The sequence below is a fragment of the Nomascus leucogenys genome, chromosome 3 (assembly GCF_006542625.1).
Source record: "Nomascus leucogenys isolate Asia chromosome 3, Asia_NLE_v1, whole genome shotgun sequence".
Classification (NCBI taxonomy): domain Eukaryota; kingdom Metazoa; phylum Chordata; class Mammalia; order Primates; family Hylobatidae; genus Nomascus; species Nomascus leucogenys.
In genome coordinates, this window is record NC_044383.1 from 19,317,400 (window position 1) to 19,342,286 (window position 24,887).

Sequence of the window (24,887 nt, forward strand, 5' to 3'; positions counted from 1 at the left end):
GGTGCTGGACAGACACAGAACACTCCTAAGGGAATGCCACCAGAGAAAAAATACAAATCTGTCCAAAAATCTTTCACACTTAAAAAGAATCACATTCTCATTCCAACAGCTTTACTAGGCTTGGCCAACCCAATAAGTGACACACTCATGTACTGGGAAGGTTATTGCACAGCTCCTTAACCGATCGAGTCAGGGCAAAGTGGTCACTTTCCCCACAGCCACACTCTGGATTTGTCTCCTGGGAGGACACCATGTGTGGCACAGGCTGAGGGGGCGGCTGCAGTGGAACCTTGCCTCCAGATTACGAACCAGTGTAAGTAGCACAATTCTCGTGGCTACTTTCACTTCAGAGTGTCATGTTTATTGATGTGGAGCTTTCTGAATAGGGAGGTTGAGGCATTGTCAGGTGCTCAGTAAAACAAATATTTCTTGTAGCGCTCTAGATTGAGGGCGGCAGTCAATGGTAAAATAAATTTCAGTAGCATGTTCCTGACAGGTTATACAGCAGCCCAGGCTCAAGGATTTCTCCCCCTGCATGATTCCTAAGACCGTTTGCTAGTTGATTCTGTTTTGGGAATTTGATAGTTTTGATGAATTTGCTGTGATCCACGGGTGTTCAAGTACTTCTCTGAGCATTGGTCTCTGGCTGGGATTATGCTTCAACAGTCTTGAAATGAGGTCCCTGGGTCCCTCTGTTACAGTCAGGGAATGTGAATTCAACCTGTGATACTCTTTTTTTTTTTTTTTTTTTTTTTTGAGATGGAGTTGCTTTCGCTCTTGCTGCCCAGGCTGGAATGCAATGGCATGGTCTCGGCTCACTGCTACCTCTGCCTCCCGGGTTCAAGTGATTCTCCTGTCTCAGCCTTCCGAGTAGCTGGGATTACAGGCATGCGCCACCACGCCCAGCTAATTTTTGTATTTTTAGTAGAGACGGGGTTTCACCATGTTGATCAGGCTGGTCTTAAACTCCTGACCTCAGGTGATACAACCGCTTCAGCCTCCCAAAGTGCTGGGATTACAGGCGTGAGCCACCGTGCCCAGCCCAACCCATGATATTCTTTTGTAGGTCTCTTGGTGTGTTTGCCTCAAAAGGAGGCTTCCCAACTAAAAATTCACAGCAAAGAACACCAAGGCTCCAGAAATCTACCTTCTCACCATGCATCCGACCTCCAATCATCTCGGGTGGGGGGCGGGGGCCGGTAGGCCAGGGTGCCACAGAGAGTGGTCCTCCTGGAGGATGGAGCATGTACTGACCACCCAATATTCTCAGACTGTGTGGTTATTTCCATGATGCCACCAGATTCTACCTAATTCTAGAATATGCACCACTTGGAACTGTCTATAGAGCTCCTTGGATTTCAAAGCAGTCCTAAAACAAACTATTATAAAACAAATGTCCCTGCCAGCTGAGCGTCTTCGTGCAGGGTCTTCCTGCTTCAAATGACTAAGAGGCTCAAGTCTTCTCCTGATCTAAGTGAAAATCAGACACCTAACATGGCAAGAGCCAGTATGTCAGGAGCTCTCCAGACACGATCAAAGGGAGAAAGGTGACGGGAAGGATACTGGCCTGCAGCACACACTTCCTGCTAGCTTCCAGCCCTGCGCATGCCAGCAAGAAAGACTCATTTTCCCCTAAGGACATTTTTTTTTATCCCTCTTACTCCACACCACAGAGGCAGAACAAGCCCCCACCTGCCGCCTGTGAGTCAGGCAACGGCAAGGCATCGAGGATGCGGTGAAGAGCTTTTCAATGCTGTCTCTATTCCTTAGGTTCAGGATGATTTTATGGAGTTACAGCTTCCGACCCTGGGCACTGGCAGGAGACTGAGGCTCAGGCCTGTTATTTATAAAACAAGGATTCTGGCAGCCACCTCCCCAGGCTGCTGTGAGGATAAAGTAGAAGGAAGTACAGAAGGTTCCTGCCACATAGCAAGGCACCCAGTAAACACAGGCCCCTTCCCTCCGTGCTATGAGACCAACTTAAGCAGCTTGATCTCGATCCACTATGTGCCTCTGCTTGCCCAGCTGCATGTTTTTCCAGAGTCGCCCAAGTTTCTGCTCATTAAAATAGAATGTATGTTGGCAATCTGCAAATGCACACAGGATGTCAAATGCCTTCTCCTAGCTGTTTGGATCAATCAGACGGTGTTGATTCTGCAACCTCTGCAGCACCTCCCTCCCCGTCCCCCTCAATACAACCCCTACTGTCACACAGCCCACGCTGAAACTGCCCAGTGATACGTTTGTCTTGACTGCCGGGTGGCAAATGCCTGAGACTACAGACTGTATCTAATCTCTGCTGGAGCTCCAGAGACCTGCATGTGCCTGATGTATAGTAGGGGAGGTCCTTGCTTGCTAGATAAACAAAGCACCAGAATACCTCCTGTAGGAGGGCTAGAGGGACCCTTCCAGGGCATCGTTGCACTCACTGTGCTCACTGCATTCTTTTTTATACCAAGATTAATGAAATGAACGCTATTGCGATGCTGGTGAAGTATTGTTTGCACTCTATTCCCATCCAGTCATCTCAAATAGGCAGCTCATTCCCCTCTCATATCAAAATTTTCCTACAATACTAATTTGACCTCCAAAATACAGCCCTACACCTGGAAAGCTTTTTTTTTTTTTTTAAAGGGTGAATTCCACAATAAAAATCAACAGCTACTACCATGTAATGAGCATTTTTTGTGTGCCTGCCACCAGGCTCCGCCCTTCATGTCTTCTCTCCTAATCCTCGCAGCCAGCCAGGGAGGGTGTATTATCCCCACTTCACAGGTGAGAAAGCTGAGACATGGAGAAGTGAAGTGTTCTGCCCCAGCTTACACAGCTAATCAGTGGATCAGATTCCATTCTGGCCTCCTAGCGTCACCTTCCCGGTTCTGGGGGAAGCTGCCACAGAACGTTCAACAAGGGAGAGGTGTTGGGGCTGCCGGTAAAAGGCGACACTCTGGCAGAAGTCCAGGATCCAGAAAACAGGCTATGAACTAGGGGGCAGTTCAGAAGCACAGAAGCATAATTTTAAAAATCTGCCACCCTGAATCCTGCACGTTGGCAATTTCTCCCCCAGCTAATACCTGCCAGCAGCTCCCACACTCCATCCGGCATAAGATGAGAGTTACCAGGGCCCTCTGGCTTCCTACAAAGTAGTTGGGAGTGATCTGCAAGCCAGGGGCTGGAACAGACCACCCATTCTCAGGTACGCCTTGCCAAGCCTTTTCCATTACACCTCGCTCATCACCTTGTTCCCTTCTGTTCCATTACTCATGCTAATCCCACGTGTTATTCCTGGCTTCTGGAGTTCTCATCCATGGATGTAGATGCTCCCCATGCCCCCGATCTCATCAGAGTGTGGCCTTCAGATCCTGGTTCCACGCAGCACCACCTGCACTTGGGACAGCAGGCATGTGAAGTCTGCTGCAGGATGCCACAAAAATTTCCACTGTGCACTACCCAGGAATTACATTTCCCGTGACACAGGAAGAAATAAAAGCCAATACACAGCTACTTTTTAAAAAAAGAAGAGCCGATTGGGGATAGCTGAAGGCAGTTTTGCAGGATAATGTCTGCCTTCTCTACCATCGGAAATGAAATGAGTGTAGGGAAAAAGAGGAAACCATTTCTACCTCCTTACAAAATGCAATTCCAACCCCAAATAGATTAGCCCTTGGCAGCCTCCTCCAAATCAGCAGGATGGAAATCTGAGCCCTTTATAAGAACAGTACACACCTGAATGGGAAGACTAAAATCAGAGGTAAAAATCTCCGGTGGGGAAGTCTTTGCTGTAACAATCATCTTCCTTGTAAACTTTGGCAAAATATTTGGCTCAGGCTCAGAGTGTCAACGGATGTAGATGACACATTTCTAGTCTGATATGGCAGAGAGAGCATTTAAAAAGCTGCTTGGGAAAAGTCATGCTCCCCCTAAAAGAATTAGTAAATTTTCAGAACCCAGTGTCCTGACAACCGAAAGTCAGCACCAAGGAATGGGCAACATGCCATTTGCGAACTCCCTGGAGGGTTAGGGAGAAAAGCTGGGAAGATGGGCATAGATCACAAGCCCTCCCACACTCTCTGCATCTGCAGACACATTTTTAGCCAGAAGAGAGTTCATGTTTGTTTTGATGGATGATATTTGAAAATGCTTTAAATTGTACACAACCCGATTTCACTGTATGGGACAATGGGATTAGCCCTGAGGTGTGGGAGAACACACACAGGACCCAAAGTCCAGAGACAGGATTCCAACCTAGCTCTGCTCCTAGCAGCTGGGTGACTGCAAGCGACAACCTCCCCTGCCTTAGTTCCTCATCTGCCAAATGGGGAGAATCTCAGTTTCATAAACTCCCCCAGTGTTGTAAAGATCCAGCGAGACAGGGTAGAGAAGTCTCTGCTAAATAGTAAAATGCTTTCTAAATAAATGATGTTAAAAGTTTCTCATTACATTTAATATATTCATTTCATTTAACAACACCCATAACCTGTAGGGTAGATATTATCATTTCCATTTTTATAGATGAGGAAATGGTCTTGGAGAAGATGAGACCCAAGGCCACAGAGCGAGAAAAACCCAAGCTTAGAGTCCAGCCCAGGACTTCTCAGCTATGACCAGAGGCACACGGTACACAGATGCACTGGTACACAGAGGTGTGTGGTACACAGAGACACGCGGTACACAGAGGCACCAGTATGCAGAGGCATGTGGCACACAGATGCACTGGTACGCAGAGGCACTGACACACAGATTTACTGGTACACAGAGGCACTGCAGTATGCAGAGGCACGTGGTACACAGAGGCATCGGCATGCAGATGCACCTGGTACTAGGAGGCATGTGGTACACAGATGCACTGGAAAGAGCAACCATCTGATGGCAGGACACCTGAGCATGAGCCTCCTGGGTAAATTCCTCCACTTCAGTCTCTCAATTTCCTTCTCTCTAAAATGGAGGTAAAACCATCCATCCTGTTTCCCTGGAAAGGTTGTTGCCAGGATCCCATGAAACCATGATGCGAGGGCTCCCAGGGCAAGGGCAAAGTTTCCTAATTTGAGAGCAGAGAAATCTAGTTCAAGAGAAGAGACTCATGATCAGCAAAGGAAGGGGAGGACTGAGGGTCACATTCAAGGAAAGTCAACAGGTAATGTGGTGGGTGGAAGAGGAAAAGTAAGCAGTCCAGAGCTGTTTAGAAGATGAAAGGGCACACAAAGGAAGGGGCTTCAAATGTATTCAGCTGTTCCAGTGTGCTGCCGTGGGGTTATACAGAAACATTTTGCAGGGAATGCACACACACAATCACCAAGAGACTTCCAGTAGCCTCCTTGATGATGGGGGGTGGGGTGGGAATTTGTTTGATTTTAAAATAGCCTTATTGGATAAAATTAAAAATGAGCAATTCCACTGCAGCTCTCCCAATTAAACTAGGTTTTCATTTACTGATATGTGAACTGCAAGTTTGAGGACCACTGTTCTAAAACCTCATAGTGTTGCTGACCCTCTCATTGCTATAATTATATGAAATTTCATTTATCCAGTAAAAATTATTAAGCATCTGCCCTGTGCCCAGTACCCTTCCAGGTACTGAGGATCCAAGGACAATGCTTTGTAAGATGCACACACATCAGGGGAGTTATTAACAAAAAGGCATTTTCACCAGGAGCTTATGATGCCATCACTGCCAAATAACTATTCTGTTGTTTATGATGCTCATTAAAAAGCCAGGAGGGGAAATGTCAATGTGTATTACTGAGCAAAAGACACCAATCTGAGAAGGCTACATACTACATGATTCCAATCATAAGACATTCTGGAAAAGGTAAAACTATTGAGACAGTAGAAAGATCAGTGATTACCATGTGTTGTAGGGAGGGTGGGATGCACAGAGGATTTTTAGGGTAGTGAAACTATGCTGTTTGATACCATAATGGCAGGTTTATGTCATTTTACATTTGTCCAAAGCCATAGAATGTACAATAGGAGCAAACCCCAGTGCAAACTGTGAACTTTGGGTCATAATGATGTGCCAATGTCGGTTCATCAGTTGGAACAAATGTACCACGGCAGTGGGGGATGCTGATAATGGGGGAGGCTGTGCATAGGTGAGGACAGGAGGTATATGGGAAATCTGTACCTTCTGCTCAATTTTGCTTTGAACTTAACATTCTAAAACTGGGTCTCAGTTTCCTCATCTGTAAAAACATGGGCTTCTGACTATGATTCAGATATCCCAGGGGCTTGTGCCTATTGAAGAGAGGGAAATAGTGGCTGTAATCTCTATACAGTAGACCAAAAACCAGATTTAATGAAAATACACTGATGGTTTTCAGCCAGACAGAGATGATGAGGAAAGCAAACCTCTTCTCCAGCCTGGGATTTGCCTGGGGACCTAGTCTGAGAAATTCTTATACTACTAGGAGATGGCTCTGGGCTGGATTTCTACAAAAGAAGAGTAAGGCCTGAGGAGCTCTGAACTCCCATCAGTCACAAGAGATGATGGCTTCAGCATGCTGAAAGCCAGCAGCATTGACAAATTCATGCCTGTGGCTTTTGTCAACTCTAGTGGTACCTTTCTGACCTCTTCCCTTTTCTGACTCTTCAATAAATCGACATTTCTTAATATAGTGTCACCTTGACAGCAAAAGAGACCTTGAATTTTTGGGACTGAATCTATAAAACACTTAGAGGTTCTGGGGTTTTACTTAAAGCAGCTTATAATTTGAAAAGTGTACACTTTCTAATTATTCCAATTTCCAAGACATCAAACACATGGCATGGGGTCCCCATCACCAAGGCCCCCCCTCAGCTGGAGCCCTTGATTCCACAATCACAAGCAACAAGGTGGCCTCCTCCCTTCTCTTCTGTCTGGTGCCCCCAGCAAGTTTTCAAGGTTCAATTCTGAGACTCTCCCATTCACCGTCCCAGCAGGTGGCCAAGGGCCCAAGGCGGGAGGGAGGGAAAGGTCGGCTTAGCTAGGGAAAGTTTTGTTAGCCTTACTGGAAGGGAAGGAGACATGCAGGAAGCAGGGCTGAGCCAGGTGGCGGAAGTCACCAGAACGGCAAACCCCTGGACTTCCCACTGCCCAAGCGCGAGGACTCTCAAGGGGCAGCCGGCCCCTCTCAGGTTCTGCTTGCAGACACTTCGCTGGGGGCACTCGTTCTGCCTGGGAAAACTGCCCCAAGTCCCCTTAACACCTGTATATGTCCTGTAGTGGGGTGTGGGGTGGAGGCGAGCATGTCACCAAAGCCTTTATTCAAAGGGCGAGTCCCTTTCCGCGGCCGCCAGGGAAGGAGGCCCCGCTACTGTGCCAGGAGGGCAGCTTGGGTTTAATACATGCCCTCCTCCACCCCTGTACCCGGAGCCCCTACTCACTTACCTGCAGACCGCACCCCTCCCAAAACCCCGCCAGCTCACCTGGGGCGGACCGCGAGTGGCTACGAGGGAGGCGCGCGCCAGGTGCGCTCTTCCCCCGACGCCGCCGTCCCGGGAAGGCCGCGCTCAGGTGCGCGCAGACAATGCGAACAAAGCCCGCACCCTCGGCGGGGCCGCGCAGCCCGGGTGCTCTGGGTAGGGGTGGCCGGGCAGAGGGGGCCCCAGTCCTGGGAGCGTGAATCAGTCATCGGCAGCCGGCACTGGCGGGTACCCGGACGCCAGAGCCAACTCGGGGCTGGGACTCACCCGGAGGAGCGCGGCGACCAGCGCTCGGGGCCCGGGCGGCTCTACTCACAGGCAGCTCGGGCGCAGCTCGGGCCAGGGGGCGCTACGGGATCACAGGAGGGGCGCCCGGGGCGCGGCTGCCACGTGGGACACCTGTTTGTCTCTCCTGGGAGAGGGGCGGCACGACCCGACCCGGCTGAGGTCGGAGGAACTACCGCCAGGGAGGTGCATAGAGCCCCTCGCGTTTTTTAACGCGGCATCGGCCAAGGTCTGCAAATAAAAAAGTACTTACTTCCACGCGGGTCACCCAGCCTCTGAGCGGTGCAGCAGCGAACACTGTGCCATCAGCTGACTCCTCCGCGGGCTTTATAGCTCCTTGAAAAAATGTTGACTTTGGCATCTTTTCTATTTGTCATGGCAATTGCCTTTTAATTACTTGTCCCTCCTATTATTGCAGTTGGGTAATAAGCGGACCTTTTGGCTATCATCCTTAAGTTTGGAGGGCGTTTGATTTTTAAAAATTCAAATGCCACAAAGCACAATGCCGAGCATGATGCTTTATATAAAGTAAGCTCTCAATGAACGTTGACTGTGACTGCACAATCCATAATTTCCATACTTCATTTAAAAACTGCCAGAGCATGCCTGTTCATTGCAAAAAAAAGGAAAGAACAGTAAAAAAGTTGACAAATCAATCATTTTCCAACACCCAGAGATAATCACTGTTAACATTGTGGTATATGTTCTTCTAATGTCATTCTACCTATGCAAAAATTTATATGTTTTTAGTTCATTCCACACAAGCTGTACATTACTCAGGTTTTCCACTTCCTTTTTTTGAATGTCTATGTTTTGAGCCACTACATAATGCCCTAATGTATTTAACCTATTGTTGAATATTAAACTTTCAATTTTAACAATACAATTAGATGTCTGTGCTTTTGTCCAATTAATTCCTTAGAATAAACTACGAAAAGATAAATTTGTAGGATACAGGTTTTATACAACGTAAGACTTTTGATGCATATTATCAAATTGTCCTCAAGGAAGGTTGACCTGCTTCCTCTTTTCCATGCTCCTTCCCATTATTCTTGTAAATGTCAATTTGATAGGAAAATAATTTGCTTTACACCTTTCCAGTCTGTAGTTCTCAGTTAAATTTCCAAACCTCCTGACACTGACAGCTTCCAGTGAAAGTGGCCCATGGTGACTTTAATGTTGCAAACCTCATTGAAAGAGGCTAGGGAAGGACTCATTTTTCCTGTAATTCATTTCTCCCAGTAACATTTACTGAGCACCCAAAAATAAAAACAGGGCCACACCAGAGCAGCAGACAATGTACCACCACCATGTCATCCCCGCAGGGGACAGCAGTTAGTCTTGAGGTCTAACTGCTGGGGAGGAATGGTCTCTGCCTCTAGATCAGCACTGCCCCAGAGAAATACTGAGCAAGCCACGTGTCTAATTTTAAATGTTGTAGTGGTCATTTAATAAAAAGTGAAAAGAAACAGGCAAGCTGGATTTCAGTATTAACCTAAACATCTGGAACATTATCTCAACATGTAATCAATAAAGATGTTTTATACTGTCTTCAAAGTCCTTTTTTGTTGTTTTGTTTGAAACAGAGTCTCACTCTGTTGCCTGGGCTGGAGTGCAATGGCATGATCTTGGCTCACTGCAACCTCTGCCTCCCAGGTTCAAGCGGTTCTCCTGCCTCGGCCTCCCGAGTAGCTGGGATTACAGGTGCACGCCACCATGCCCGGCTAATTTTTGTATTTTTAGTAGAGACAGGGTTTTGCCATGTTGGCCAGGCTGGTCTCAAACTCCAGACCTCAGGTAAACCACCCGCCTCAGCCTCCCAAAATGCTGGGATCATAGGCGTGAGCCACCAAGCCTGGCCAATCCTGTTGTATTCTATACTCACAAGTACATCTCAATTTGGACTCGAGGCATTTTTAAGTGCTATATAGTCACATAGGGTGAGTGGCTTGTGCTGCTCCAGAAGAGATGTCCAACAAGGGCAGATCCCAGGTCCTCAAGGAAGTGGAAATTCTACCTGACAACTCTCTCCCTGTACCCTTTATGCTGTTTAACAGGTACCAGCATACTTTGGCCTTATCAGGCTTACCTTGGAGAAGCCAAATTTCAATCCTAGTTGTTCCTGAAGTATTTGGCATGTCTTTAATTGGGGGCGGGGGGGGATTTCACATTTTCGTTCCATGATTATGAAGAACTGAAAGTATAAATACAGTGAAGATACCTGTTGCTTCAGACTTCTTCACATCAATGTATAATCAGTCTGTCCCGGGTGTGCACTCTGGCAGGAGGGAAGGCAGGTGGTGCAGGCCCTGGTGAGTGCTGAGTGGGTGACCAGCAGGGGTGGAGGCTTTTTATGCAGAAAGCTGGGTAGCTACTTTTGTCATCCATGACATCCCTTCCTTTGTGAAGATTTACAAGGATTTAAAAAATAAAGTTATTATGAATTACCATCATTCTAAGGGGCATGTAAGCTTCTTGCTTCCCAGGAGCTTGCCTTATTCATCTTTGCAGCCCAATGCCTGGTAACTTACACAGTAAATGCCCTCAGAAATAAAATCCCATGTCCTCCACTGACTGAAAGGACCCCCTCTTGTCCGAGGGGACCCCAGAGAAATATTTTTAAGACTGAGTCTCGCTTTACTGCCCAGGCTGGAGTACAGTAGCTGGATCTCAGCTTACTGCAACCTCCGCCTCCCAGTTCAAATGATTCTCATGCCTCAGCCTCCCAAGTGACTGGGATTATAGGTGCCCACCACCAGGCCTGGCTAATTTTCGTATTTTTAGTAGAGATGGGGTTTCACCATGTTGGCCAGGCTGGTCTCGACCTCCTGACCTTAAATTATCCAGACAAATCTTAAAAGCGGAGTTCCCGGATATGACTGGAAGGGAGGTGGGACATAGCTTGTTATACCCGCTCCTTCACTATCGGCTGTTAGGTTTTTTTTTTTTTTTTTTTTTTTTTTGAGAAAGGGTCTTGCTCTGTTGCCCAGCCTGGAGTACAGTGGTATGACCTTGGCTCACTGAAGCCAAGACCTGCCTCGACCTCCTGGGCTCAATTAATCCTCCCATCTCAGCCTCCCGAGTAGTTAGAACTACAGGTACGTGCCACCACACCAGGTTTTTTTTTTTTTGGTAGAGATGAAGTTTCCTTGTGTTGCCCAGGCTGGTCTTGAGCTCCTGGGCTCAAGCAATCTGTCTACCTCACACTCCCAAAGTGCTGAGGTTACAGGCATGAGCCACAGTACCCAGGCTTCTTTCTTAAGGGTTAAACAGAAACCGGCCCTTTGGGAGACTTGCTCCATCCCTGCTATCTTTGAGGGTCTCACTGTATCCCCCAGGCTGAAGTACAGTGGCACAATCATAGCTCACCACAGCCTTGACCTCCTGGGCTCAAGCAGTCCTCTTACCTCAGCCTCCAAAGTAGCTGGGATTACAGCCATGTACCATTGCACTGGTGGTTTTTTTGTTCTGGGTAGAGATGAGGTGTTGCTCTGTTGCCCAAGCTGGTCTTGAACTCCTCAAACTCAAGGAATCCTCCCAGTGCTGGGACTGCAGGTGTGAGCCACTGCGCCTGGCCTCTACTGTTGATACGAACCAACCACCTGATGCTGCCCCTTCCTTTTAAGGTTTCAACAAACCAAGCAACCAGCACTCCTTCCTAAGAGACAACGGACCATGGAGTGGTTTTGGCTAGTCTATAGAAGATGCACCATGAGGGTTGTGTCCTCTGCTTCACCTTTTGACCCAAGAGGGCCAAAAACTCCACCCCAGAATCATGCTAATACCATTTTTTGTACATGTAACCCATCAAGAGGCATGAAGCTTAATTGCACATGTACATCTTTCATAAATATTCATGACTCCTCCTATAGTTTACTGTGTATTTGGCCACTCCATTCAGCATAAATTCCTTATTTTTCCCAACCTGGAAGTGTGTTTCTGGTTTTTGGCTGGAGGCTACACTTCCCAGACTGTAGCAATGGCTACCCTGCCAGTGGCCACCCTTTATGAAAAATAAAGCTCTCCTTTCCAAATTCATGAACTTTCTCATTCTTCAGTTGACAACTTCTATGATGTTAATTCTCAAGTTGCCCTGTCCCATGTGTCTCAGTTGTAAACACAAGAGGTGTAAACACAGTCTTAGTGTAAACTGAGACAGTGTAAACACAGAGGTGACTGAATTTCATTCAGGGATAAATGGAGACATCCGTACTCGGTGACATGCATCATCCAGAGGCACCCATTGTAGTACAGTGACTGTGGCTTCAGAGATTAGGGGGCTCCTGCCTATTGGCTTCATAACACAGAAAAGATAACTTTTGATTGCTCAGTTTCCTGACATATAAAGGGTGATGGGTACAACAGTTCCTAACTCTAGAATCCCAACTAAAATTTTGATCCAGTCCCTCAAATGAAAAGGAACAGACAAAAAGGAGGATGCTTAATAGAGCTGCAAGAGTTCTATATTTTCCAGAAGCCACACAGTAGCCACTAACCAGAGCCCTCTTATTGAGAAATAAAAGAACAGGAAACAGTACCTACTAAACAGCAAAGAAACCATCCCCCAGGAAACAAAGAGCCTGACTCAGAAGTGCTCAACAAACAGCAAATTAAGCCAGAGCTCCATTTGGTCTGTGGTCTCTTAACTGTGGAGCCAAGAACAAGGAGAACAAAGTTGGGGGCAGAGAGAGACACAGGACATGAGGAGCAGAAATACTGCCATCTCTAAGCCAAAGCCACTTAGGTATGGAATAGGCAGCAATTGTTCTAAGGGTTAATGCATCCATCCCAGCTCCTACTTAAGACAGTGAGAATTATGCACAAAGTTGTATTGGATTTGCTTTTGGGAAATGTGCTTTCTGGCTGAATCAAGTAAACATGGAACAAAGGCACAGGCTTGTGTAATAATCACTCAGCCAACATATGAAACTTTCTAAGTGCTCTACCTCAGACTGTCAATACTTCCATGTTATTTCCATATCCTCTCCAAATTCCCAGTATCATGAATTTTAGTCATCACATGTCTGCCTTAACATAAGTATTCATGGAACACATTTAGAGGCATCTGGGTGTACTCTGGAGGCAGAGTAGGCTCCTGCCTTATAATAAGCATCAGAGTCTGTCTCACTTCCTGGAAGGTTCTCATCACAGGAGATGGGGGCCTCTTCATCAAAAGGTTAACACCACAAGGTGTTAAAAATAGCATCCCCTCGGGGTGTTAAGGGAAGCAAGCAAGCATGGAAAAAACGGCTAAGGCTTGGCAGCTAGCTAACACCTTAAATGAAGCCAGTTTTAGGTTACCTGAAACTATAGCCAAAATGCAAGAACTTTCCTAGGAAAATCAGACTGCAGCGCATACATCAGGGCAATACCAGAACGTTAATGGTTGGTTCTCTGGGTGAGCCATCTGCAGTTCTCACCCTGTGCGACTGGGCAGTAACCTTACTTCTAACAGAACTTCACCACCTTAATTCCGGCAAGCAAAACCATTCTACCATTCTTTCTTAACTGCATGTTTAGAACCACAGGTTGCCCTCCAATTCCCTTTATCTGGAAAAAGCAAAAAACACTCCAACAATTTTGTGTGTATTGAGAGCTGTTTGGATGCAAGTCGGGCCACAAAACCACCTACATGGTGAGGAGCCCAGGTGTCCTCTTTGGCTGATCCTGGAAGAGCTCAACTTGCCAAATCCAGGCAGCTGTGGTGGTGAGGAGCCTATTAGTAACACTAATGATCTATTGCTCGTGGCTGACAGTCTCTCAGCAGTGAGCCTCACAACGACTTAATTTCTCTCTGGGAATTTGGCAGCTTAGGGTCCCGCTGGTGAGGATCTTCACGTGTTGGTTTCTTCACGTGTTGGTTTCCGGAGCTGTTATTACATAGCAAGAGAGATCAATTTCAGAATAGTAATTAATCCTCATTCACAATTTTGAGACTTTTACATTTCTAGCTGCAGCAAAAGAATTTTAGCAAAACAAGAAGCATATCAAATATGCCCCTTTTCCCCTTGTCAACCCCCAGCAGTTCACTGTTCTTATGATAGAAATCTCCTCCCTGGAAAACTGGATAAGATTTATCTTAATATTTACAAGGCCTCCACCCAAGACTAAATCATTTGTTCAGATACATGGTCTCAGCTCTACGGTACTTATCACCAAACCAGATATTCTGAGGGGATCTGAAAACTGAAGCTCTACTGTATTTATGACCAAACCAGATATTCTGAGGGGATGTGAAGAACATATCAGCTGGTATGACAGAGCTATGCTGGCCCTAATAAGAAATCTGGCACATACCCTCAATGTCAGACTCATAGCTGGAGCTCAAATATTCATTGAACAAATGAAACATGCATGAATTAAAATCAGAAACATGTTAAATCTACTCAGAAAGAAGACCTGATGATCCAGTATGTCTAATTAATCCAAGAGACATTTAACCCATATCTCTATTTGTGAGGCTAGTGCTATAGATACTAGTCTCTTTTGGAGAACAAGGCAAATTAGCTAAATCAGCAAATAATATTAAATTCCATTTAATTAAAAGTTCCTATTCAAATGTCTAGTACTATAGGATAAAATGTTACAATTTGAAGACAAACAATGACTCCTGATTTTTCTGTGTTCCTTGACTTGTTTCCCTAATTTTACTTAATAAAACGGCAATTGTGTGATCACATATTCTTGTTATTTCCTCTGTGGTTACAATAAAGCAGACAGTATGAACACATTAATCCTCTAATTTTCCCAGTATGTACAAGAAAGAAAAGGAAATTGGCAAAAATGCCTGCAATAAGAAAACAAGAGAAAGCTGGTTGGGAAGTGAAATAATTTTATTGGGCAAAGCAGCGTGAACTTTTATCTAACAGAAACACATCAGTGTTTTAACAACTTTTTACATGAGGAAATATCCCATTTAACAGATTAGACAACATACACTGCCAGTAAAAGCAAAAAAAAAAAAAAAAGTCTTTTAAGTATCTGCTATGAGTTGGTGAGAAACATCTTAGGTTTCATAGTCTGACAGTTAAATCATGAAAAAAATTCAAACTTTGGGGTTGGCAGGAAAGTCAGCCGGCCCATAATTCTGCATATGTGTGGTTTAGGAGAATTTGAGATTATTTTATATGCTTCAGGAAAAATAAATACTCTTCATTTTTTTTTTTAATCTTAAACTGATAACTGTATTTGGGTTTCAGAAACAGTAAATTCTATCTATAACAACAAAAATCTAGCTACAGATTTCTAAGGTTGTGGACACAGCAGGAGAGGGAACGTAAATTTCCTTCTCCAGTTAGAGTGATCCAGAGGTCAGACTCTGTGCCCAAAGGCCAAAAGAAAAATAATCCAATTAAGGACGGAGAGAAAGAAATTGATGACCTCCGAGTGAACAGAAAAAGATAACAAAGAAACACAAAAGCAAAGGACATTATATGGAAGAGGCAGATGACAGAGAATGCAGGGAATATTACAAAATATTTCAAATGGACAGAAAATAAAACTCACCCACTAACTAGTTTTTTTTTTTTCTTTTAAACACAAAATCTGTCACCCAGGCTGGAGTGCAGTGGCACTATCATAGCTCACTGTAACCTTGAACTCCTGGCCTCAAGGGATCCTCCCACCTCAGCCTCCCAAAGTGCTGGGTGTGAGCCACTGCACCTGGCCTTCCTTCAGTATCTTTAAGTAATAAAAAGTTACATATATAGCAGAAATCCCTTATGTATTCCTTCCTTGCCAGTATTCTCATTGATTTGGTATGAATTTTTATGTAATACTTATTTGGTGGAAGGAACTTAGAGGAAAATAAAAACCACCAACCTAACAGAAGAAGGGCAGGCAGGCAAAAACGGAGGGATAGAAGGTCATTACAGAGAAAGTGGACAAAGAAAAGGTTCCCATAAATAAAAACACCAGCTACTGTACTTTCTCTCCTAAAGCTAGCCTTTGCTGTTTCCTGTCTCATAAGGGTTTACCTCCAAGAGAGGCTGTTGCTGAAAAAGAAAAAAACCAACTATCTTTATGCCTTATACAAAAACTCAATTGCTATGGCTTTTAATTTCAAATATAAGCAAACAAAATATTCACTTTTAACTGAAATTACGCATTTAAGTCAGAACTGTCAGTTAAGAAAATAAATGACCACTGTAACATAGCATAATATATGCTAAATATAGCTGTTTATACTCCCCTTCACAAATATAACATATAGTTGTTTGCACTCTCCTTATATATAAAAGATATCTGACATTAACTTGTGTCTTGAAACATCACTTGAGCAACAGATTACAGAGGGTTTTATGTTCATATCACCACAGCACTTCTGTTTTAGCAATTTTACAATTAAATTGCTAACAATTAAATTTCTCCAGAGATGATGAAATACATGTTTGTCTTTTATTTTTTTTGAGACAGGGTCTCATTCTGTTGCCCAAGCTGGAGTGCAGTGGCGCCATCTCGGCTCACTGCAACCTTCGGTTCCTGGGTTCAAGCAATTCACCTGCCTCAGCCTCCCCAGTAGCTGGGACTACAGGTGCACGCCACCTCGCCTGGCTAATTCTATATTTTTTTTTAGTAGAGACAAAGTTTCACCATGTTGGCCAGGATGGTCCTCAAACTCCCGGGCCTCATGTGGTCCGCCTGCCTCAGCCTCCCAAAGTGCTGGGATTACAGGCCTGAGCCACCATGCCCAGCCAAAATAACATTTTTACACCCATTCTATCTCAAAGAATAATTTAAAGGAGTAAATATTCAGCTCTATTTTCACAATGAAATAATGCTTAAGCAACCATGTACTTCATTTTTTCCTAATAATGTAACCCTCTAGTTTCATGCCCTATGTAACTGATCTGATCTAAAAGGATACTGTACACGTAGCAGCTAAGGGAAGTTGAGACAACTGTTTTGAGTCGTAAGACCTAGTTTCAGCCAGTGTGTGATTTTTGACAGTCATGTAACCCTCTCTGAGCCTCAGCTTCCTTAACTGTAGAATGGGTCCTACTTTCTTTTCAAGGGCATTGTGAAGATTAAGTATGTGAGTAGATGTAAAAATGCTTTGTAAATATGCACTACCCAAACACAAGGTATTGCACTGTATTCAAATGTAAATACAATATCTATTTATTCCCACAGTAAGGAAAAATCCAGTTCAACTACTATGCTTTAAATCAAGTTTTCTTTTGAAAGCTACTAAGCCCTCTCTTAAATCTATCAAAAACCAATGAAATTTCACTTTAAGTTTGATGTGTAAGCACTCTCAATATCCTTAGGAAAAAGGCCTATTACACAGATAAGAACATACAGGCCAACCAACTTGGTTAAAAATGTAATGACTTGGTGGCTGGGCACGGTGGCTCACGCCTGTAATTCCAGCACTTTGGGAGGCCGAGGAGGGCAGATCACGAGGTTAGGAGATCGAAACCATCCTGGCTAACGTGGTGAAACCTTGTCTCTACTAAAAATACAAAAAAATTAGCTGGGCGTGGTGGCGGGCACCTGTAGTCCCAGCTACTTGGGAGGCTGAGGCAGGAGAATGGCGTGAACACGGGAGGCGGAAGTTGCAGTGAGCCGAGATCGCGCCACTACACTCCAGCCTGGGCAACAGAGTGAGACTGTCTCAAAAAAAAAAAAAAAAAAAAAAAAAAAAAAAAAAAATATATATATATATATATATATATATATATATATAGTATATATATATGTATGTATATATATAGTATATATATGTATGTATATATATGTGTATATATATGTATGTGTGTATATATATGTATGTATATATATGTATGTGTATATGTATATATATATATGTATATATATATATGTATATATATATAGTGACTTGGTACTAGGACTAAATTCCAGAAATCCATGTCATTGCATGTTCCTTGATCTATGAAATCAAAATCACCATTAAGTTTAAGATTAGCCGGGCGTGGCAGGGTGTGCCTATAGTCCCAGCTACTCGGGAGGCTGATGTGGGAGAATTGCATGAACCTGGGAGGCAGAGGTTGCAGTGAGCTGAGATCACGCCATTGCACTCCAGCCTGGGTGACAGGGCAAGACTCCGTCTCCAAAAAAAAGATTAAGATTTTAAGCTCAAACATACAAAACAGTCAGTATTAAGACAATATATTAGAAAGGACTGAAAGTTGTCATAACCCAAAATTTGTGAAACGAAACATGAGAATCAAGATAGTTGATCTTGCATTAATTACATTTAGCTTATAATTCAGTTGACCTTTCTTAGAAAACAAAGAAACAGTCTATTACAACATGAAAGATATGTTTTAACACAGTTGGCAGTTGGTTCCTACTTGAGAGTTACTATACCCATAAAAGATTCATGAAGAGTAATACGACCACCTCTTGAACTATTTCCAAACAGTCTAACATAAACTTGTTAACCAACAAAAGTGCACATATTAAGTAAATCAAAGTTCCTTTGCTTTTGGCTGGAACTCTAACAACTCAAAGTGGTGAGGAGAGACAACTTTATTCTGAGATTAGAAGTTGTTCTTTGTTGTTGGTTTTTTTTTTTTTTTTTTTTTTTGAGACAAAGTCTCACTCTGTCCCCCAGGCTGTAGTAGCAGTCTTGGCTCACTGCAACCTCCGCCTCCTGGATTCAAGCGATTCTCCTGTCTCAGCCTCCCAAGTAGCTGGGATAACAGGTGTGCACCACCATGCCCACCTAATTTTGTATTTTAAGTAGAGGCAGTGTTTTGCCATCTTGGCCAGGCTGACTTCGAACTCCCAGGCTCAGGTGATCTGCCTGCCTCAGCCTCCCAAAGTGCTGGGATTACAGGTGTGAGCCACCACCCCCAGGCCTGATCAGAAGTTCTAATTGGCTCTTAATCAAAAATTTATTTCTGAGATCCGTCTTACAACAAAGGATCCCAGACATTTAAAAAATGGGGGTGGGGAGGAACACTGATTTAAAACTCACCAGTATGTTCTTTAGACACTAGAATCACCACAGCCAAAAGCAGGGAGTATGTTTTGTTTTTAAATGAAAAATACCCTCAGTGCAGCCCACTTTCCGTTCTTGGCCCCTTAGATACCCCTCGCAAAAAGTGCTAAACATATTTACAGCAATGTGCATAAGTGAGATCTGAGTTAATTTCAGATCTAGACAAAAAATCTGAGGCTAAGCTTTATGTCACAACAAGTTTTACAAGTCCCTCCACATATCAATAACATAGGATTCACAAAACCAACCAACAGTAAGGAAAGGCTATTACAACTGGAATACCCATGGGGGTTCAGTTCCGTTAGCAGTGGCAAAGGAAAACGATCAGGTAAACCTACAAAAACAGCAGGAGCATTATGACCAAACCTCAGATCATTAAATCACAAAAGTACAGCCTTACAATAGGTTCCGCTCCGTTAGCTCTGTCCTGAAAACATGCCTGAAGATGTCCTATTGGTGATCACAGAAGAGACGAAAACATACAATTTAACTTAACTTTTTAACAGTTTTTTCATTTCAATAAATTTATTTTGATTTGTCGAATTGTTTAAGAGGAAGAGAAGAATATGTTCATGTTTTTCAACCTGTGGGTGAAAAAGAAACCATATGATTTAATTTCTAAAAACGTTAGGAGTATAACTTCACTTAAAGGAAATTTTACCTACTTGTTTCTGTAACTCTGCGCAGCAGCAATTCATCCTATACCTCTTTTCTAAAAGTACAAGAAAAATAAGCCATTAGATAACATACAATGTAAAGAAGAAAAACTTGGGAGTGTAAACATATAAGATAGCTCTCCCCCTTGCGCATGGGTTCCGACTACAAAGACCTGGATGGATCCATTTGGGCTTTGAGATTATCTACTACCATGGTCTGGATTTGACCACATTAACAACCCATGTCTCCAAGGGTTTGCTTGTCAATCATCTCTCTTTTTGATTGAGGCCAGGTCTGTCAAATATACATCTTACGAAGTACCAGGAAGATGGAATCTCAAAAATATGACTTCTCATTTTGATCAGGATAGATAGATAGGAAATAAGGAGCACACAGAATGCCTGGCATTTTCAAAGCTCTTGGTGTCAATTCCCACAGCAGTGCTGACAAGTCTGATCTAAGGACTATCTGGACTCAGAGGACTGCCTCCATCAAGGCGGCCCTCCCAGGCAGCCACAGGAATCAGAACCCTGCCACTGGATTTGTGGAAGAGGAGAAGAGAGTATGGCATGGGGAGTTAGAAAAGGTCAAGTCAACTAAATTGATTATCTGTTATTCCTCACACTTAACATCTGTTATTAATAACACTTGAAAACAATACCTGTATTTAAAGCACTCTGCCTTTGAGGTGTGATGTTTTTTGCCAGACCAAATGTCACCAGCTTATCAGCTACATCGACAGTCCCATTATCAGAACATTTCTCAACTGACACTGTATGGACATTCTTTGTAATTCCTTTCACAGAAAGCATTACATTCTGATTCAACATGAAATTTTTTAATAACATTATTATTAATTGAGAAGAGCTTCCATTCAATTCCATTAATCCTGGAAAAAATTGATATTACAGTATTTTAGTCCCTTTTAAAAAGATAGAATTTAGATAAATTATCTAATAATAAGCAAAAGGCTTACTGGACTTCAGCTGGATTTAGGTATGTCTTGATGTACTACTGCTGTTGCATTACAAAAGGCAAATTTATTCAATACATATTGATTGATCACCTAACAAGGCATCAAGCCCTAATCTTGGACCAGAGGGCACGAAACAGACACATCTGTCCTTCATATATTCCAACAGGGAAACAAAGATAATTTTCCAACTCTGAGTCAAAACCTGAGAGGACCATGAAGCAATCGGTATGGTATTATCTGCAAGTCCTCTGCATAAGGACATCAGGAGCGACAGTAAAAAGCTACTTTAAGTATTTTTGTTTACTTTATTCAAATTCCAACTAAGGAGTTGAATATATGCAGATTTATCATTCATAAGGTAGCCAAAAATGGTGTCATGTGAATGCCTTTAGTCCCTAAAGAGAGATGTGACAAAGCAGAAAGACCCCAAATGAGAGGTCAGACACCCTGGTTCACAGACACCAGACACCGTTTCACATCGTGGCCCTGCCACTTACTAGCTTAGCAACCAGAGGCAAAACCGAATCTCTGAACCCTGGCCCTCTGAAACTAATCTATAAAACAAAGACTGACTGAGTATAGTTTTTGTGAGAATTCGATATAGAGTAAAGAATATGAAACTTACTTGAAAACTCTTAATATTTAAAAACATTAAGGCAGTTACTGGAAATATCCATCCATTTGATTCAGACTTAGAGCTATGAAACATAAAGAGGAAAAAAAAATACCCAGAAACCTAAATTGGAAAGTGACTTAGCTGTCTACCTTCAAGTGAACATCTAATAATTTGGAAAGGAAGCGCCAGCTGGCTAGAGGTGATTGGTTGCACTCTGCAAAGAGGCAGGGTTTCAATGTTTCCATAATCTGCATAGAGCACTTCCACATCAGTGTCTGATGTCCCCAGAACAACTGCACGATACCAAAAATCATCACCTGAAAATAGAATGAAATCTCAGGTAAGAACTTACAGTCAGTGACTCCTCCTACTTTAAGATGGTTATTCAGTTATATTTACATCAGCCTTAAAAATCCATGCCAAAATTTCTGGTTACAGTTCAAATTAAATACAAGCATTTACCTCTACATTCCTAGAAAAATAGAATTTTTTTTTTTTTTTTGAGACAGGGTCTCGCTCTGTAGCCCAGGCTGGAGTGCAGTGGCACAATCCTGGCTCGCTGCAACCTCCACCTCCCAGACTCAAGTGATCCTCTCACCTCAGCTTCTCGAGTAGCTGGGACTACAGATATATACCACCATGCCCAGCTAATTTTTTATTCTTGGTAGAGATAGTCTTGCCATGCTGCCCAGGCTGGACTTGAACTCCTGAATTCAAGCTATCCTACTGCCTCAGCCTCCCAAAGTGCTGGGATTACAGGCGTGAGCCACCGCGCCCGGCCAGATTTTTTTTTTTTTTAAACGCGTAAAATAAAGAACAAGAGAAAAGACAACAGAATATTGGAAGGGGGAAAGCAGATGCCTGAATGAAAATGATTTAGTAGAGCCATGGTAGCTCAACCACAGTTGGCAGTGGGGAAGCCAAGAAGCATCCCAGCTCACATCACAAATCCCCAACCCCTGAAGGTGCTACACATTCAAAAGTAGGAGTTAAGATGGAGTTGGAAATGAAGATTGGCCAAGGAAGCAGAGTTACTTGCAAAGACATCTCAACAGGCTTTGGTTCATACACTCATTTACATATAACACCTATTTTTAAAGTTGCTAAAGAGAATGGTGAGCTTTATGTTCCCATGTTTTAATAATGCTGCTACTTGAGGGCAGAAGACTGGAGGTTTCCTCTCCTGAGAGAATGAACCACAGAGGCCATGGACTGGAGAACATGAGGCAGAGCAGACCAGGGAGAGTTTAACACTGGCAGGCAAGCTGTGCACTCCAGACAGGAGGCCACCAGCCCATGTGACAGCCCATCAAGATGGTGACACTGGGAGTTTGCAGTGAGATGGCAGAGCCAGATCACCCACAGTGAAGGCCACCAGTGGAAAAGCCCCTGCCCATTCTCAAAGCAACTTCCCAATAACTTCTCAGTGCCCCATCTTAAATACAGGAACAGCACAGGATCACCAGAGATTTGCAGAAAGCCTCTAACATCACAGAGGAGACCAAAACAAAACAGGACCTTAGGGAAACCAAGGCAGGAAACCAAGGAGGAAGATGATAATGAACATTAGAAGACTGACAGTAACATCCTTGGAGAAATGACATTCCACTCTTGAAAGAACAGGGTAGTATTAAAACACATATACATGAAAAACCAAACAAACAAAAAAGCTATTGAAATTAAAAATGTGATAGAAATGAAAACCTAAATTTAAAAAGTTGGAAGGTGAAATTGAGGAAATCTCTTTAAAAACAAAAAAGATGAAAGAGAGATGAGGACATTTAGCAGAAGAGTTCAAATTCAGCATTAGAAGACTTGAAGCTCCTAACAGAACAGAAAACAAAGGGAACTAAAAGCATTAATTCAGGAAAGTTTCTCAAACTGAAGCTCATGAATTTCTAGACTTAAGGGGTCCACCCACTGAGTGTCCAGCAAAATGGTAGAAAAAGAAACACCATACTAAGGTCACATCATAAATTTCAAAACAGGTGAGGAGAATACTAATAGTTCCAGAAAGGCGGAAAAAACATACGAAGTTTGTGGAATCCGGAATAACATTAATCTTTTGACCAGAAACACCAATAGCTAAAACACAATAAAAGCAGTGCCTCAAAATCTTAAGTGAAAAACCATTTCCAATCTAGAATTCTGTATCCAGGCAACCTATCAATTAATTATTAGGCTAAAGACCTTTTCAAACACGGGAGTTAACAGAAAATTTGTCTTACATGCACCTTTTCTCAGCTTCTGGACGACAGGATCCACCCAAATACTGGAGTAAATCAAAAGGGAAGTCGGGGATCCAAAAAACAAGGTAGGACGAGGGAAGAAGAAATCTAGCTAACACGGTGTGGGGGGCAGAAGCGCCGTCCAGGAAACAACAGGGTCAGGGCTGAAACTATCTCAGCATGGTGAGGAAAAACCCAGGATAACAGCTCAGGTCTGGGGGACAAACAGCCTGTACAGGAGCAGACTGAAGGCTGAAGATGCCTCCAATATGGTAATAGTTGAGAAAGTACATGTTGTGTTCTTTGAGGGAATTTGCACTAATGCAGAGCACTGGAAATAATTAGTGACAGTCTATAGAACACTAACAACAACAAAAGTGGCAAAAGAGAATGTAATTGTAATACACTACACAGCTCAGCTCTGAACAGTGCTTATGCAGTCCTAATGAAGTAAGGCAGAATACTTACAGAACCAAAAATTGTGATTTATCCTGGGAAGAAAGGGCAAGTGTAGATCCAGTTCTCATACAAAAGAAAAACAAAACTAGTGTGCAATATCTGCAAGACCATGAAGTTTGAAGGTCCCCAACTTGTGCCCCCCAACAAAAACAATTTGGTGCCCATCTAACCACAAAAATGCCTTTGTGAGAGGTTTGGGATCCAGATGGGGGGTTTTCAAACGCCACTGGAGCCCAAGATTGAGGAAGGCTCTTTGAGAAGACAGGCCCGTGCCCCAGTGGCAGACTTTCAAGACCTTGTTCCCAGCTACTGACTGAAACCAGCCCTGTCCCCAGGTGAACTCAACTGTAGCCCCACGTGGCTGCCATCCTGCCACACTAGCCATCTCTGCCCAGGGACTGGCAGGAGCCATGCTTATCCATGCCCCCAGTAACAGGCCTGCCAATTGGACCTGACTGTGGACCATGAAGCAGCACTGTAACCTGGCTCCACTCCCACTTAACCTTGATCCCAGAAGCAAATCCAAGTGTTATTTATATTAGCATAGGAAATTTGTTAAAATGAGGTATTAAAATGGAGAATGATCAAAGTATACCCTCATCAATGAGCCTGACTCCCTGAGGCATTTCATCCTTCTTTTAGTACATTACATTCACATATGGAACCCTATGAATTCTTTGCAACCCCTCCATAAATAAATGTAACATGACTGATCCACTAGAATAGTGTGGTTATCTCGAGCTGGTTATCTGTAAGTACTGACAAATTTGCAGAAATCTACCGATATCCTTGACTAAAAATAATCTACATAGAATCGAAAAGGTGAATGATCAACATATGAATTAAATCCACAACACTGCCTTCCTTAATTTCTCTCCCTAAACCAAACGAAATATGCAGCTAAAATACCAAAATCTACATAGTATCATGTAGAACAAAACAGACTAAATACCTTTCCTCAAATATTTTCCCTAAAAGAACCTTACTTGTGTATTTGGCACAGCATGCGTCTCCAATTCTTGGTCTATAGGGTGGTCGACTTTTTGGAGCATTGCAGTATTCTAATAATTCAGCTGTCAACATGCACAGCTTTTCCTGATTTTCTAAAATATATAAAAGCAATCTTTCGTGAAGAAAATTTCCAGTGCTACCATTAACAGTATACAAAAGAATGGCAAGTTAATCAATCCAAAAACCCTTTGTGTATTAAAATATACATATTTAAAATATATACATGTATATAAAATATACATTATACTTGAAAATAAATATACCCACTATTGGTTGCCATTTGCA

The 24,887-nt window shown here is 43.3% G+C and overlaps 2 protein-coding genes across 4 annotated transcripts in view; both read right to left on the reverse strand.

Annotated features, from left to right (window-relative positions):
- Positions 1 to 7,987, reverse strand: part of VWA2 (von Willebrand factor A domain containing 2) — a 57,071-nt gene extending 49,084 nt beyond the window's left edge. The window contains exon 1 of one of the 2 annotated variants that reach the window (XM_030806805.1): positions 7,669 to 7,987. The gene's annotated coding sequence lies outside the window, so the exon portion shown is untranslated. Of the gene's footprint in view, positions 1 to 7,366; positions 7,625 to 7,668 lie in introns of those variants that run through there. The other variant, XM_030806810.1, reaches the window with a different exon arrangement.
- Positions 7,988 to 15,648: 7,661 nt separating this feature from the next.
- Positions 15,649 to 24,887, reverse strand: part of TDRD1 (tudor domain containing 1) — a 43,785-nt gene continuing 34,546 nt past the window's right edge. Inside the window, exons 20-25 of one of the 2 annotated variants that reach the window (XM_030806814.1) lie at positions 24,578 to 24,694; positions 21,054 to 21,221; positions 19,974 to 20,201; positions 19,321 to 19,367; positions 19,152 to 19,239; positions 15,649 to 15,680 (exon numbers count right to left, since the gene is read on the reverse strand). In XM_030806814.1, coding sequence (XP_030662674.1) covers positions 15,649 to 15,680; positions 19,152 to 19,239; positions 19,321 to 19,367; positions 19,974 to 20,201; positions 21,054 to 21,221; positions 24,578 to 24,694 — 680 coding nt within the window. Of the gene's footprint in view, positions 15,681 to 19,146; positions 19,240 to 19,320; positions 19,368 to 19,973; positions 20,202 to 21,053; positions 21,222 to 24,577; positions 24,695 to 24,887 lie in introns of those variants that run through there. The other variant, XM_030806816.1, reaches the window with a different exon arrangement.